The 15600-nt window shown below is 38.2% G+C and overlaps 1 protein-coding gene across 4 annotated transcripts in view; it reads left to right on the top strand.

The window, feature by feature from the left end:
* Positions 1 to 14047, top strand: part of TRIM2 (tripartite motif containing 2) — a 51670-nt gene extending 37623 nt beyond the window's left edge. For all 4 annotated transcript variants that reach the window (XM_081959608.1, XM_081959606.1, XM_081959607.1 and 1 more), the window contains exons 6-12: positions 2047 to 2770; positions 5337 to 5440; positions 6573 to 6740; positions 8535 to 8703; positions 10223 to 10293; positions 12693 to 12833; positions 13769 to 14047. In XM_081959608.1, coding sequence (XP_081815734.1) covers positions 2047 to 2770; positions 5337 to 5440; positions 6573 to 6740; positions 8535 to 8703; positions 10223 to 10293; positions 12693 to 12833; positions 13769 to 13921 — 1530 coding nt within the window. In that variant the 3' untranslated portion in view covers positions 13922 to 14047. The remainder of the gene's footprint in view (positions 1 to 2046; positions 2771 to 5336; positions 5441 to 6572; positions 6741 to 8534; positions 8704 to 10222; positions 10294 to 12692; positions 12834 to 13768) is intronic.
* Positions 14048 to 15600: the final 1553 nt, after the last annotated feature.

Raw genomic sequence — 15600 nt, 5'->3', positions numbered from 1 at the left:
AGAGGCTTTATAGGAGCATGGGGAAAGCGAAAACAGCCTTCTCTGAAACCCCTCCCCCCCCAGAGGACCTCTGGAGGCTTCAGCGACCTTCAGGAGGCTTCCCTGAAGCCTCAGGAGCACTCAAAACGGCGCTCCGAGCAAACGAGCATCATTTTGAGCGCTTCAGAGGCTTCAGGGAAACCTCCTGAAGGTCGCTGAAGCCTCCGGAGCGCTCAAAACGACGCTCTGAGCAAACTGGAAGTCACTTCCGGTTTGGTCGGAGGATCGTTTTAAGTGCTCCGGAGGCTTCAGGGAAGCTCATGAAGCCTTTGGAGGGCCTCCGGGGGGGAGGCTCTTTTCGCCCCCCTCCCCGGCTCCTATAAAACCTCTGGAGCCGGGGGAGGGTGAAAAATGGCTTCAAAAAATGGCGAATTCAGCTGGCCAGCACGCACATATGCCCTGACAAATGGCTCCACATACCACCTGTGGCATGCGTGCCATAGGTTCGCCATTCTGGCCCTATACCATTTCAGACAAATGGCTATCCAGCATCTTCTTAAAGACTTACAGTGTTGGGGCATTCACAACTTCTGGAGGCAAGCTGTTCCACTGATTAATTGTTCTACTGTCAGGAAATTTCTCCTCAGTTCTAAGTTGCTTCTCTCCTTGATTAGTTTCCACCCATTGCTTCTTCTTCTACACTCAGGTGCCTTGGATAATAGTTTGACTCCCTCTTCTTTGTGGCAACCCCTGAGATATTGGAACACTGCTATCATGTCTCCCCATGTCCTTCTTTTTCTTGGTTTCTATTGACTATATTACATCGTTTAGAAAAATGACTGAAATTCATATTTCCTTTAATGAAGGAAACCATAGAAAATACCAAATGTGTCATAAAAATAACCATTCTAGGGAAAATTGACTTTTTCCAGTTCATTGTTATTATGTAGAAACTAGTGTCTTGTACAAATAAACAGCTTCAGAAACATTGCTCTAATATTGCTTTAAAGGAAGCAGTAATTGGAGATGGCCTTAAATGAATATTTTTGTTGGATTTTCAGGGTGTATGTATGGCTGATAATTTTGAAAACCAAAAATTAAAGCATTTACACAAATGGTACCAATAGTTTATAATCTGATTTCATTATATACAGTGCTTTATAGCACAAAAAATAAAAGCCAAATGTGTTTTATAATTATTTGGAGGACAAAAATGATAATAAGTAAGCAATAGGTCTTGAATATTGGAACAATATGCCTGTGTTTTCAATCCTAAGCATGCATTAAAATGTAACAATATGTAATTAGACATTTTACAAGTATTGTAAAATTGTATTGTATTGTAGAGTCGAATTTTTCCTCTCCACTTAAAAAGGCGGTTAGTACTTGTTGAAAGGATGCTAATGGGTGTTTAAAAATACTTTGATGTCCATTCCTCTCTACCACTTAAATTTTAATTCTTCTTGCTTGCATATGGAACTTCCAGTTGGATGTAGTATTGTGGTTAATTACATAAATTTAATTCAACATATATCCTCAAATCATGGGAAATAAAGAAATATTTGCATTGCTCAACAGACTTTCAGTATAAATATGCAGAAATGCTATTAAACACATTGTACCAAAGAAGATATAACTCTTAAAAGTAGTTTGAATGTGTGTTTAACTTGTTGACTTGTGTGGCTTGTATACTAGGGGTTGCAACTGACTTTTCCTGGGTTCAGACATAAAAATAATTATGACTATAAGGCAAAATTGGTCACAAGTCTACAATTTTTCCTAAGTGGATAAAAAGCATATGAATGCTGAGCAAATCTAATGAGAAGTTTCCAAATTGGTTGGTTGTTGTTTTTGGGGAACTCTTTTTTTTAACCCTGCTACAACACAGACTTTTTGTGACAATGTTATTTGGTGTGTTTTTACATTGAGTCCAACAAATACAATGTGATTTTATCCGGTTTTGCACTAGTCGATATTTCCCTGAGATACTGAAACTTGCTGATAGATGTGGTTGTTTGTTTTATTACTTGGAACTTGGAAATAACCATAGTCTTTGCTTTTATCAAGGTCTTGCAGAATCAGCTTGATACTTTATTGGAGGGACAAGAAAATATTAAGAGCTGTAGCAATTTTACCGCCCAAGCACTCAGTCACGGAACTGAAACAGAAGTGTTACTTGTTAAAAAGCAGATGAGTGACAAGCTAAACGACCTGGCAGACCAGGAATTCGCTCTTCAGCCCCGTGAAAATGATCAACTGGATTTCATAGTAGAAACAGAAGGATTGAAAAAATCCATTCATAATCTTGGTACTATTTTAACCACAAATGCAGTGGCTTCTGAAACAGTGGCCACAGGTGAAGGACTTAAGCAGACTGTGATAGGGCAACCGATGTCAGTCACCATCACAACCAAGGACAAAGATGGTGAGCTCTGTAAAACTGGAAATGCTTATCTCACAGCTGAGCTGAGCACACCTGATGGAAGTGTGGCTGATGGAGAGATACTTGATAATAAAAATGGCACTTACGAATTTTTGTACACTGTCCAGAAAGAAGGGGACTTTATTCTGTCTTTGAGACTGTACGAACAGCATATTAAAGGCAGCCCGTTCAAACTCAAAGTAATTAGGTCAGCAGATGTATCTCCTACCACTGAAGGAGTTAAGAGACGTGTTAAGTCTCCTGGCAGCGGCCATGTGAAACAGAAGGCGGTAAAGAGACCAGCTAGTATGTACAGCACTGGCAAGAGGAAAGAGAACCCCATTGAAGATGATCTAATCTTCCGAGTAGGTAAGAAGTGCCTCTGTTTTAAATTTTCATGGACTGCTGCTTATAGCTGCAAACAATGCCCATAATGTTATTTTATACTTGTAAGGACTTTGTCTTGTTACGAGGATTTCCTTGCTAGTTGTCCATTGTAAATAATCTTTTCTCCTTTCATTCCCTTTGGGCAGTTCCACCTTGGTGCTTTGGATCAGTTAATGATTAGTTTTGAGTATGATTCTTCTCATGAGATACCATATTTTTCAGACTATAAGACCCACCAGAGCATAAGATGCACCTAGATTTTGAAGAGGAAAACAAGACAAAAATTGCTCCCTCTGTCCTGTTTTTGCCCTCAGCCCCCAAAAGCTCTCTGCATGCCTCCCAAACCCTCTGCGCATCCTGTTTTTGCAAAAAAAGGTTTGTTTTTGGCCTCTAGAACTCTCCACATATCCTGTTTTTGCCCTCCCCAGACCCCAGGAGCACTGTAGGCCTCCTAAACCCTTCACATTCGTTTTCGCAAAAACTGGCCTGGTTTTGGCAAAAACGGGACGCATTGTGGGGGGATTCAGAAGGCCAGAAACAGGGCTGTAATCGGTCTATAAGATGTACAGACATTTCCACCCATTTTGGGGCGGCGGGAAAGTGTGTCCGAAAAATACGGTAATTTGTTCCTGAGGTTAGATCAATGTATTTCAGATGCTGCTCAAATTCAGTGAAATCACAACAATGTTGGTATTTCCTTTACTGCAGTTTTCCAGGCCTTTTAAGCGGTCTACATATCCTGTGGCAAGAATTCTTGCCTTACCATTTTTCATTGTGAGCTCAAGCAAACAGTTATATTTTATATATAATTTTTATATGGAACATAAGTTTAGTATCCTGTTCCTGAAATTTACGTTTCTCTTTGAATATACATTACTTAATACATGTCCCTTTACGACCAGCCTATGTAGCAACCATGAAAAAGAGTGGTTAGTTGCAGAATTGTCAACAAGCTATTGTTAACAACTTCAGGAGTTTTTAATGAAAGAAAGGAATGATAGTATGGCATTTGGAAAGCCTTGGGGAGATCTCAGTATAGGTGGTCCTCACTTAACAATGGCAGATGCGGCCAGAATTTCCATCACTAAGTTACATCGTTGTAAAGCAGAATGTCACATGGCTGCACCACTTGGTGACAGAAATTCTGGTTTCTGTTAAGTGAATCGCTACAGGTCACGAAAGGAGGACATGATGTGATCGACATTTGTAACCTTCTGCCAGCTCTCCCATTGACTTTGCTTGTAGGAGGTCAGCAAAGACGATTGCAAATGGTAATTGTGTGATCACAGGATCCCGTGTCAACCCATAATCAGATGAGAGTGGCTCACTGTATGGCTATAAGTATCACTCATTCAGCACCATTGTAAGTTTGAACGTTTGCTGGACAAGTAGTTGAGTTAGGACCACCTAACCATTTTTGTTTACCTTTTTTAATAATGAACTTTCCCTCATATAACTTCCCATTGTGGCAGCCTCTCTGAATTTTTTTTCTCAGATCTTACAGAGGCACACAAAGACAGAGGAACTTAGTTGTTGGAGTAGAGAAAATATTAGAGATTCGGTTGGCATCGAATGGGATGACATTAGAACAGGGGTTTCAAACTCAAGGCCCGTGGGGCAGATTCAGCCCACGGGGTGCTTAGATCTGGCCCTGGAAACAGCGAAGGATCGTGCTGCAGTGCCTCTGCCAGCGCAAATGGAGCTTGTGAAGGCTGCATGTGTCCTCCTGGGCTCAGGGTTTTTTTTTTTTGCTGGCAGAGAGTTGCAGGAGGCCATCACAACTGAAAACTGCGCTCGGAAGCCTGTTTTCGCTGGCAGAGCACTCAGGCCACCAAAGGTTCACCTGACACGAGTGACGAACTGACCACGCCAACCTGGCCACACCCAGCCGTCCCCCCCCAAGGTCCAACACAACCCTGATGCAGCCCACAATGAAATCGAGTTTGACACCCCTATATTAGAAGCTCTGATGTGGTACAGGTAGTCTTCAACTTACAACGGTTCATTTAGTGACCATTTGAAGTTACAACAGCACTGAAAAGCTCTTTGAATATACACAACTTACTACATGGGACTTACATGACTTACAATATTTTTTTACACTTATGACCATTGCAGCGTCCCAGTGATCATGTGATCAAAATTCGGACACTTGGCAACTGACTCACATTTATGATGGGTGTAACAGGGGTGTCCAAACTTGAGAACTTTAAGACTTGTGGACTTCAACTTCCAGAATTCCCCAGCCAGCATGGCTGGCTGGGGAATTCTGGGAGTTGAAGTCCACAAGTCTTAAAGTTCCCAAGTTTGGACACCCCTGGGGTATAGTATCCCGGTGTCATGTGATCACATTTTGCAACCTTCTGACAAGCAAGGTCAATGGGGAAGCCAGATGCACTTAACAAGCATGTCACTAACTTAACAATTGCAGCAATTCATTTAACAACCGTCACAAGGAAGAGGGTAAAATGCAGCAAAATTCACTTAATAACTGTCTCACTTGGCAACAGAAATTTTGGGATATCTTTTCTATTTTGTTTTGTTTTAGGTACCAAAGGGAGAAACAAAGGAGAATTTACAAATCTTCAGGGAGTAGCTGCATCTACAAATGGAAAAATATTAATTGCAGATAGCAATAATCAGTGTGTACAGGTATGGTTTTGGGTTTGTTTCTTCATTAAAACTTTTTTATTAAGCAGAACTGATAACCTGTATTAAAGAAATATATATCTAAAGTACAGTACCAAAATTGCAGGGATCATGGTGGTTGATACTGTGGAATTAATAATTATGTTAAATTTGAAGTATAAATTGGAGGTATACATTACATTCTGCTGAATCCTAAGTGTAACTAGGCTAATCCTGGCCAATATGTAGAATTACAATATATGTTTGCCGTTCTGTACAGATAGTCCTCAACTTATGACTGGTCACTTAGACATCCAAAACTATTTACAACAGTAGCTCTGTATCACTTACTGAAAAACCAAATCTAGTAGTTTCTATATATAACCAATATACACAATACTAGTATCTTCCAGCACATGTCCTTATAACAATAAACAATATGTATGTAATGGTGTAGGATTTATTTTTGGGTTGGACATAAATATCCCACCAGACTTGCAATTGCTCCTTGCTAGATTAACACAAGTTACTGCATCTCATTAACTTTTAATTCAATCCACTCTTGAATCTCTCATTGTGTTTCCATCTAATCTACGTCATGAGTTGTTACCATGAGCTTTGTAAAGAAAAGATGCATATAATGTAATAAATATAACTTACAACAAAATATAGTTGTGTGGCATCTTGTTCCCTAATTCTCTCCCTCTTCTCCCCACCCTCTCTCACGCACACGCGTGCGCACACACACACACAGACATTATTCAGCCTGCAGTGATCACTAAATATGCTCAATCTTGGTTAGGTTGTTTTGGGGGTTTGTGGTCCCATTTGTCTCTTTAAAAAGTTGTACTTTTACAAATCGTAGTTTATCTCCAAAGCCAGCGATAGGTTGACTGTCTAAGCAACAATACTTACTGTATAGACTATCAAAACCACAGAACATATTCATACACTTCGTAAATGTATGAGCTTCCTCTTTTCTTAAGGCAAATCACATGCATGTTTGGAGTATTTTCCTAATCCCAAATGGTAAGAGGAAGCAGAATTCCATATACATGTTAAAAGCACATCAATGTTTCCCACGTGTTTCAGTTTAATAATGAAAACAGTTGCATTTTATATGAAAGATGCTATGCTTTTTTCAAACAAATCATAGATATTTTCGACCGATGGCCAGTTCAAGAATCGTTTTGGTGTACGGGGAAGATCTCCTGGTCAGTTACAACGACCGACTGGAGTAGCTGTGCACCCTTGTGGCGATATCATTATTGCAGATTACGATAACAAATGGGTTAGCATATTCTCCTCTGATGGAAAATTTAAGGTAGGTTTAAAGTCAAAATGTAAAATCCAAGGAAATGTATTTTCCTTTAAAAAAATTAATAGTTAATGGCAGGTTGAAGCTGATAAAGGGATATAAGTAGCAAAATGAGTATTCCTCGTGTATTGATTGACGAGTGAGATTGCAGCTGTTTATTGTGGGACTAAGGGCAAAATGAATACAGTAATTGTCAGGGTCTGATTCGCTGCTTTTTATTGTCTCCTGCATTCATTTCAGAATCTTCTCCACATACATATGCTGCTATGAATACTTATTTTGCCCTTTCTAGCATTATGAAAACACTTCATTTGAATTGTAATTGTGATCCTACACATATCTAATAGTGATTGCAGAGATAGCAATGATACAGCAGTGATGTAGTGATAGCTACATCTGAATAGGAGTGTACAGTTAAAAGAGATTTCCTTAATATTGCTGGCTTGTGGCATGCATAAAAGTTTCAACACAATGAAGACTAATGTCTTACAAAGGGTTTAGGAGACACAGCCTTTATTTTTTAAAAATGCCAATATTCTGTTTTTGCTTGTGATACAACACAATGAATTGAGGTTGTATATGAAGCTGCCCCCCCCCCCCCCCGGCAATGTTTTCCAAATGTGATTAGTTTCTCTAGGAACTCTAAGAATTACTACTCAAATACATACATAACAGTGAAGGCAGGGTATTTGTGCCCAACATTTAGTGGTCTAAGGCAGATTCATAATTAGTGAGTTGCACATCACGTTAAATGAAAAACACATGCGAACCACATTTTAAAACATGATAGAAAAGCATGATCAGGAACCTCTGTGAAATTGAGTATTTTGCATGTATAGCAAATTAAACCCTGTTTAAGTGTCATTGTTGCTGGGGCCTGCCAACAGCCACACAAAATATTGTAAGACAATCTAATGCTTTATAATCCTGATCAGATGAAATCCACTGTTGAAAATTGGGAGTGTAGCAAAAAGAGTCTTTTGTAAACAGGACAATAAAGAATGTAGACCTTTGATATAGTCTAGATTTTTTTAATGCATTCTATAATAGTCACTATCTCTTACCCCAACCTACCTCACAGGGGTTGTTTTTGTGGACAAAATAGGAGAAGGAAGGAATATTAGATTTGCTTCCATCTTGAATTATTTATAAAAATTAAAAAGGCAGGATTTGAAAAATCTAATAAATGAATAGGTTCTTTATCACTGATACTAATTAAGAAGAAACTGTCCTTCAGTTCTGATGTCAATAATAAACAGCTTTAAAAGTCAGCACTAGTTTAGAAATCAATCAAAATCTAACGAAGATGTTATGTCTTTCAGAATTTTATGCTCTTTATAGGTAGTTCTAGAGAATAATTCCCTATCACATGTTGGACCTGCTGAAGTTTCTAGACTTTTTTCAAAGGTTACAAAAGTATGCAAGACTTTTTCATTTGGACTTGTATACAAAATAAAAAGTTTCTCAGGCATGTATGTGTTCTTGAGAGTAGATACATTTATAGAAATAACAAGTGCAGCAATACTATTATATGCAGAAAGTTCAAATGTTCTGATTTTACTGACAATAGAGGAATGAATAGTGATGATGATGGAATTAGTAGAGATGGCCAAATTAATTAGATATGAGACTTTGTCTAAATTTAATGTTTCTTAGAAAACCCCTTATTGACTTTTTGCAGGAAACAGAAAAAAAGATATTATGATGTATAATTTTGAGAATTAGAATAAAAATAGTAGATTATAGAGAAAATGTTAAAATAAAATAAAATAAATTTAATCTCTTTCTTTGCTTCCCTAGGCAAAAATTGGATCAGGAAAACTTATGGGGCCAAAAGGGGTTTCTGTGGATCGCAATGGACATATTATTGTAGTGGACAACAAAGCATGCTGTGTATTTATCTTCCAGCCAAATGGGAAAATAGTAACCCGATTTGGAAGCCGAGGCAATGGAGATAAGCAGTTTGCAGGTAGCAATTGTTGATTGATACATAATAATATTGTTTTACGTTCTTCATATGGTTTAATGGTGTTGAAACCTAGAGAGAATAAAACCGAAAGATTCATTCATTACATTCTTTAAACAATAAAGGCAGAAAATAAATACAAAGAATAACAATAATAGATACAATAATATATGTTGTTATGTAATATGATATCTGCTTTAAATTATGCATAGCAGCCTATGTTTTTAGGCTGCTTTGCTTACCAGGCTAAGATTGATAAAGTCTTCAACCCTGTAAAAACGTTTGCAAAAACGCCCCATTTTGAGCCTTCAATGTGAATATGCAAGTGAGAAGCGACCTCCTATAGGCATGAAAATCCATACACTTGGGACATCGGAAGAAGCCCTGCAAGGAAACGCTGCTGCCCAAGTGCAGGAAATCCCCCCCCCCCGGCAGATCGTTTCACCAGGATGAAGAGATGGCTGAAGGCGGCGTTTGTGTCGCCTTCATCCTGGTGAAACTCCTCTTTAAAAGGACGATCTGCAGGTGGGGGGGATTTCCTGCACATCAGCAGCAGTGTCTCTTCACAGGGCTTCTTCCAATGTCCCATGTGTATTGATTTCCATGCCTTCTTTTCCTGTTCCGTGGACGGAATTGCAAGCTGTGACTATAGGTCCTACCATCATCTCATCTTTGTCTATTATACTTCTCTTTATTTACCTTCCCTTACTGTTATGTAAGGAGGGTATGAGGCATTTGGGTTGGGTTGCTTGGCCTCTGGCTTCTTTTGCAGCTGCAATTGGCTGCAAAAGTGACCGGAATTTGCTGCAGGCAGAGGCCTGAGCGGCACCCGCAAATCAGCTTTTTTGTGAATGGAGCGGCCCAGCTCATCTGATTAAGGGGCCAAGAAGCCCTGAGGTGACCGGGGAAGGGAAGGGCTGCCCCCTGTTCTGGCTAAACCCACCCCTTCACTAGGACTTATTTTCGGGGGAGGGTTTATATTTTTTCCCACCGCAAAAATCTGGCATGGCCTTAGTTTCAGGACATGTTGTATTTTCGGGGAAACACGGTAGTATTAGTAACAGTTGATTTAGTAGTACTACATCAATATTGACACCTGGTGACCCTGCATTTTTCTTGCCAAGATTTCAACAGTGGTGTCTCATTGCCTATTTCCTAAGACTGACTGGCCCATGAGTCCCTTTGGGGAGAGGGGGCGGTCTATAAATCTTGAAAAATAAATAAATAAATGTTCATCTAACTGGTTTTAATGGCTAAGGTGAGACTAGAACTCAGTCTCCTGGTTTCTATCCTGATGCCTTAACCACTACACCAAACTGGCTCTCTTACTACTACCACTATTCTGTCAAAATAGATGGAGGAATATTTTAGTCTAAAATTATACTTATCTGTCAGATGAGATCGATGTGGGTTTTTTTGGGCGGGTGGGTGGGTGTTTCTGCTTCTAAGAAAATAGTTCCTACCATCATCTCATCTTTCTCTATTATACTTATCTTTATTTACCTTCCCGTATTTATTCCAGGTCCTCATTTTGCAGCTGTCAACCACAATAATGAAATTATTATTACTGATTTCCACAATCATTCTGTCAAGGTATGAGGCTACTAGTTTTTGAACTTTTTGTATTCATTCATTTTTTTATAGTCTCAAACTGATAAAGAACTTTTTATTAAAAACTGTTAACAAGAACAAAAGCAAAAATGTTACTTCAGTTTTAATTAAATGTACAGATTATATTAAAATACTCAAGTGATTACTATTTATTAAATAACCAATTCTTCAAGGGATGATGTGGTTTGATGTTTTTATGTTGAATTATGATAATATATTGTTTTAGTTCCAAGAAATACAATGAATATTCCTTAGATTCATTTTGCACAATAATAATTATTAAATACAATAAATATTTATTCTTGCTTAAACTTAAATTTGTATTATACTTATATAGTTTTAATCTATTTGCATACCATTCAGGGTCACTCTGCAATTTCTGTATATGAAAGGTTGGTTGGTTGGTTGGTTGGTTGGTTGGTTGGTTGGTTGGTTGGTTGGTTGGATAGATAGATGATAGATAGATAGATAGATAGATAGATAGATAGATAGATAGATAGATAGATAGATAGATAGATAGATAGATGATAGATAGATAGATAGATAGATAGATAGATAGCAGGGATGTGCGGTCAGGGGAGGCAGAGCCTCACCGCTCTCATCATGAAAATAAAAAAAGGGAAAAGGCGCTGAGGAGCCTTCTGCACATGTGGTCCAGAAATGGGACCACGTGTGCAGAAGGCTCCTCTAGCCTCAGCCTCCCTCCTGCACATGTGATCCGATTCCCCGCCTTCCTGAATCAACATGAAGGGGACCGCCGAGTGTGAGCCGTGGTCCCGTGGAGCATGAGCCGTGGTCCCCTTCATGTTGACTCAGGAAGGCGGGGAATGGGACCACATGTGCAGGACGCTGAAGCTGCCTCAGCCTCCTACAAACGTCGTCCTATTCCCCGCCTTCCTGAGTCATCATGAAGGGGACCGTGGCTCGCGCTGATGACATGACCAGCCTCACCAGCCATAAACCTCACCGCACATCACTGATAGATAGAATTCTTGGATTAAAAGAAGGACATTGAATTACAAGAGCAGACATTGAACAGGTTGCTAGTATACATTGCTCAGCTGGAAAGCAATGTTGTTGACAACTGCATAATGTTAGAAGCAGCAGTTGTTTAGTTGTGCAGGATTTCCTAATTTGAAAAGAATGGTTGGGTATATGGCCAGATTCCAACACAAGACAAAATAAAGATAGATAGATAATTGTTTGAAAAATCAGAATGTACTAGTGTCAATCCACAATTAGAAGAATGCTCTAATCAATTTTCCTGTGGGGCCTAATCCCAAGGCTTTTTGGTATTTTACCAATTGTGCCAATAGCCATTCTACCAGTTTATGCCATAATCTTTTAACTTAACTTTACAGATCTTAACAATTTGTAATCTTCTACTCTTTGTCTTCTACTCTATTAGCCCCTGGTTTTGCCACATCAATTATCCATATTTTCTTTTTAACGACAGTTAAATCTGGTGTGTTATGTTCCACAAATCCCACAGTATTTTAACTTACTAATTTTCAACTACTTTTTCAATTATATGAACCCACTAATTTTCCCTCACTGGCACATGACCATTTTTGCAGATGTTCTATTAAATAATTTGGGCCACTGTGTTAACAACATTGTTTATAATCAGCCCATGTGATCTTTGTACAAGCTGAATATATTTTTTTTCTGCTTCTTTGCCCAATCTGCAGTTTGAATCTTTTTTATAATCTTCAATTCTGGCTTAGATTGCATCAGTTTGAATTTGTTGCAATAAACCTTTGTCTCCATTTCTGTGGGGCAGGTATAACAATCAATATGTCAGATGGGAACAACAAGATCCATATTGAAAAGTTCAGTTAACTACTTCATAACATGGTTATTTCACAGGAATCTTTCCAAACTTGCAGTTTGTACCAGGACCAGATTAGATAAGGTTAAGTGGCATTTAAGAGGCTAGACTTTTCCCTCTTGTGTGTACATAATGATTTCAGGTTAATTTTCTGCTTGACTCCTTTAAAGATGGGTTAGCCATCTTTATCTGACACAATATCACTATAGAAATGTAAAGCATAGTGAATATTCATCAGTATTCTTTTTTTTAAGGCCAAACTCTTTGTGTCCAGTTAAGAATTAATTATTGTTTCATTGTTTAAAAACAACTCTCGAGTCCTTCCCAAGGAAGTAAGATAGGCAGATGTTGTTTGATGATGTTAAAGCTGCCTTTTGCAATTGACTGATGATAATTTTGTCAATGCCAGTGGTCAATGTTTTTATTATTTCAATATAATTATTACTATCATAATTTTTAAAAACTCATTCATGCAAAGTTACTATAATTTTTTCCCTCTACAGATAATTTGGATAAAGCTTCTTAAGTATTTTGTTTAAATGTCATGCAGGTATTTAACCAGGAAGGTGAATTCTTGCTGAAGTTTGGGTCTAATGGAGAAGGAAATGGACAGTTCAATGCTCCCACAGGAGTAGCTGTAGATTCTAATGGGAATATTATTGTAGCGGATTGGGGAAATAGTCGAATACAGGTAAATAATATTTTCCTCTCAAGTTAGTAAGTTTAATATGATATGCTTTGATGCATTAAAATTCAAGTCTCTAGGGCAGAGGTGTCAAACTTGTTTTCATTGAGAGTCACATCAGAGTTGTGTTTGACCTCAGGTTGGAGGGGGTGTGTGGCCAGGGGGGTCATGGCCAGTTCAACGTTACTCATGTCAGGGGTGCCTGTGGTGGTCCAAGGGCTGTGCCAGCCAAAACAGGCTCCTGAGCTGTGTTTTCAGCTGCAATGTCATCCTGTAACCCTCTGCCAGCGAAAACGGAGCCCGGGAGGGCCACACACAGCCATCCTGAGCTCCATTTTCACTGGCAAAGGCACTGGGGGCCAGTCCTTGGCTGCTTCCAGGGTGGCCCTATGGGCCAGTTCTAAGCACCCCGAGGGCCTTGAGTTTGACACCCCTGCTCTAGGGTGAAACAATGTTATATGTATCATCTTTGTTACCAAGAAAGCCACTGAGGTCTATAAGGTAATTGGGGTCTTTCTGCTGAAGAATTTTCTCCCTCTCTCTTGTGTGTGTGTGTGTGTGTGTGTGTGTGTGTGTGTGTATGTGTGTGTGTGTGCACGTGTGTGCGTGCACACACATACACTATTCAATGTGACTCAGAGAGATTTATAAAGAATTAAAAACAATTTAAAAACACCAAAACCATACAACAGTTTAAGAATAATAAAATATAATTCAGGTAGTCACATCCATCAGTAACAATCAATTCAGCCACTGCACAGGGTCTACTACATTTCCAGGTCCCCATATCTTTTGGTAAAACCACGTTTTCAAGGCCCCATGAAAAGGCAGCAGAATTGAGGCCTATAGGATTTCCAAGGAGATAATATATGCACATTAACGACAGCATATAAAATTATATTGTTCTTTGACTGACCACAGTCTTTTAATCTAATTCACAGGTTTTTGATGGAAGTGGATCCTTTTTATCTTACATAAATACATCTGCTGATCCACTTTATGGTCCTCAAGGTTTGGCTCTTACTTCGGATGGTCATGTTGTTGTTGCAGATTCTGGGAATCATTGCTTCAAAGTCTACAGATATTTACAATAATAGTTGGAGTTGGATCATGTTTAAGAAGTTACTAATTGCTGCTAGAGGCCAGTGTAGATAATATTCCGCTTCTTAAATATTTCTTGTGTTTCTTATTTAAAAATTAAAACTGCAGAATCTCCAGTATGTTCATTCTTTTATTTTATTCCAGATCTACCTTGTTTACATAGAACTTGCATAGAATTTATATGCTCTGCACTGAACTTATCATAAGGATTAATAAATGAGACCCTACTTCCCAGTACACCCCCCCCTAAATAAAACCTTCACAAGGCCACTGGAATACTAGTGATATAAACTGTGACTTGTAGAGCAGACATTTGTAGATATATAAGTAATTGGATATACACATGAAGGAGGGAATTGACTCAAGATGGTACTTGATTCAGAAGAATTTATTTAAGTATGAATGGGAGAAGTTGTTTAAATTCTCACATTTGAAAATTCTTACTAGTAATAACATTCAATCCAGCAGGATGTCTGGGAGTTTTCTGGATCACATTACTATTGTAGATATTTCACTTATATTAACATTATTCAGATTTACTTAGTAACTTTAAGTAATTTCTTTTAGTTTTAAAAGGATGTGAGTAATCCTTTCTCTGTTAATTGGCAGACCTAACAACTTAATTTTTAACATTATAAGAACAAACACATATTTTCTGTGGTGCGTGGATTGATGTACATATCTAGCAACTTTTCTACTGTTCAATATGTGGTCAAGATTTTCTTGAAACCTGAAACTTTACTCTGGAAATGTAAGATAATATAACTGCTGATAGTTCATAGAATCAAGTTCCAATTAACATCAGGCTAATTCATTAATTAACCCTAAATTGGTAACTGTTATATCAGTTTTACTAATTTTACAACTGACATTTATGCATTCATATATCTTCCTACAGTGCTTATGAAAGCAGTCAATTTTATTCAGTTGCTTGTTTTTGCACAGGAAAACAAGTCTTAACGTGTATTCTAGTAGAAATCTTGTATTACCAAAGGAAGTTTGGGTAGGTGACAAATTTTGAGGTGGAAGCCAAGGGTTACCAAAGCAGGGTATTTTTTTTTTAATTTCAAAAATTTTATTGTCTGTAGTAACTGTACATAAGTGGAGGATATTGAAGATACTTAATTAGCTACATTGAGATTCCAAAAAAGCTCATAATTTTCTTCATCACAAATGTGGATAATGTGAACATTAAAAAAACAATTTTGACTATAGGCAATTTTGATGTACATGTTTTCTTGGTGCCCTTGAGGTCTGAAATTTTACTTTTAGCGAAAGTTTCTTCTCTTATGCCTCCTCCTTGGTACAGGTCTTGTGATTTTCAGTTAATTGGGTTCATATCAGAGTGCAAAATATGTTTCATTTTGATTTCCAACAAAGGGATAATTTTGAATAATATTGAATAATGTTTAGATCACGTAAGAATAAAACTGCAATCAATGGCAAATGTTGTTTGGCACTAGCTTTATGTAAGCATGTACTTAGAGCAGGGGTGTCCAAACTTGGGAACTTTAAGACGTGTGGACTTCAACTCCCAGAATTCCCCAGCCAGCCATGCTGGCTGGGGAATTCTGGGAGTTGAAGTCCACACGTCTTAAAGTTCCCAAGTTTGAACACCCCTGACTTAGAGTGTTGTCAACATTTGAAATATTGAATTTCCTATTTCAATCAT

Source organism: Natrix helvetica (genome assembly GCF_964273705.1).
Source record: "Natrix helvetica genome assembly, chromosome: 7".
Classification (NCBI taxonomy): domain Eukaryota; kingdom Metazoa; phylum Chordata; class Lepidosauria; order Squamata; family Natricidae; genus Natrix; species Natrix helvetica.
This window is presented reverse-complemented; position numbering and strand designations above follow the sequence as displayed.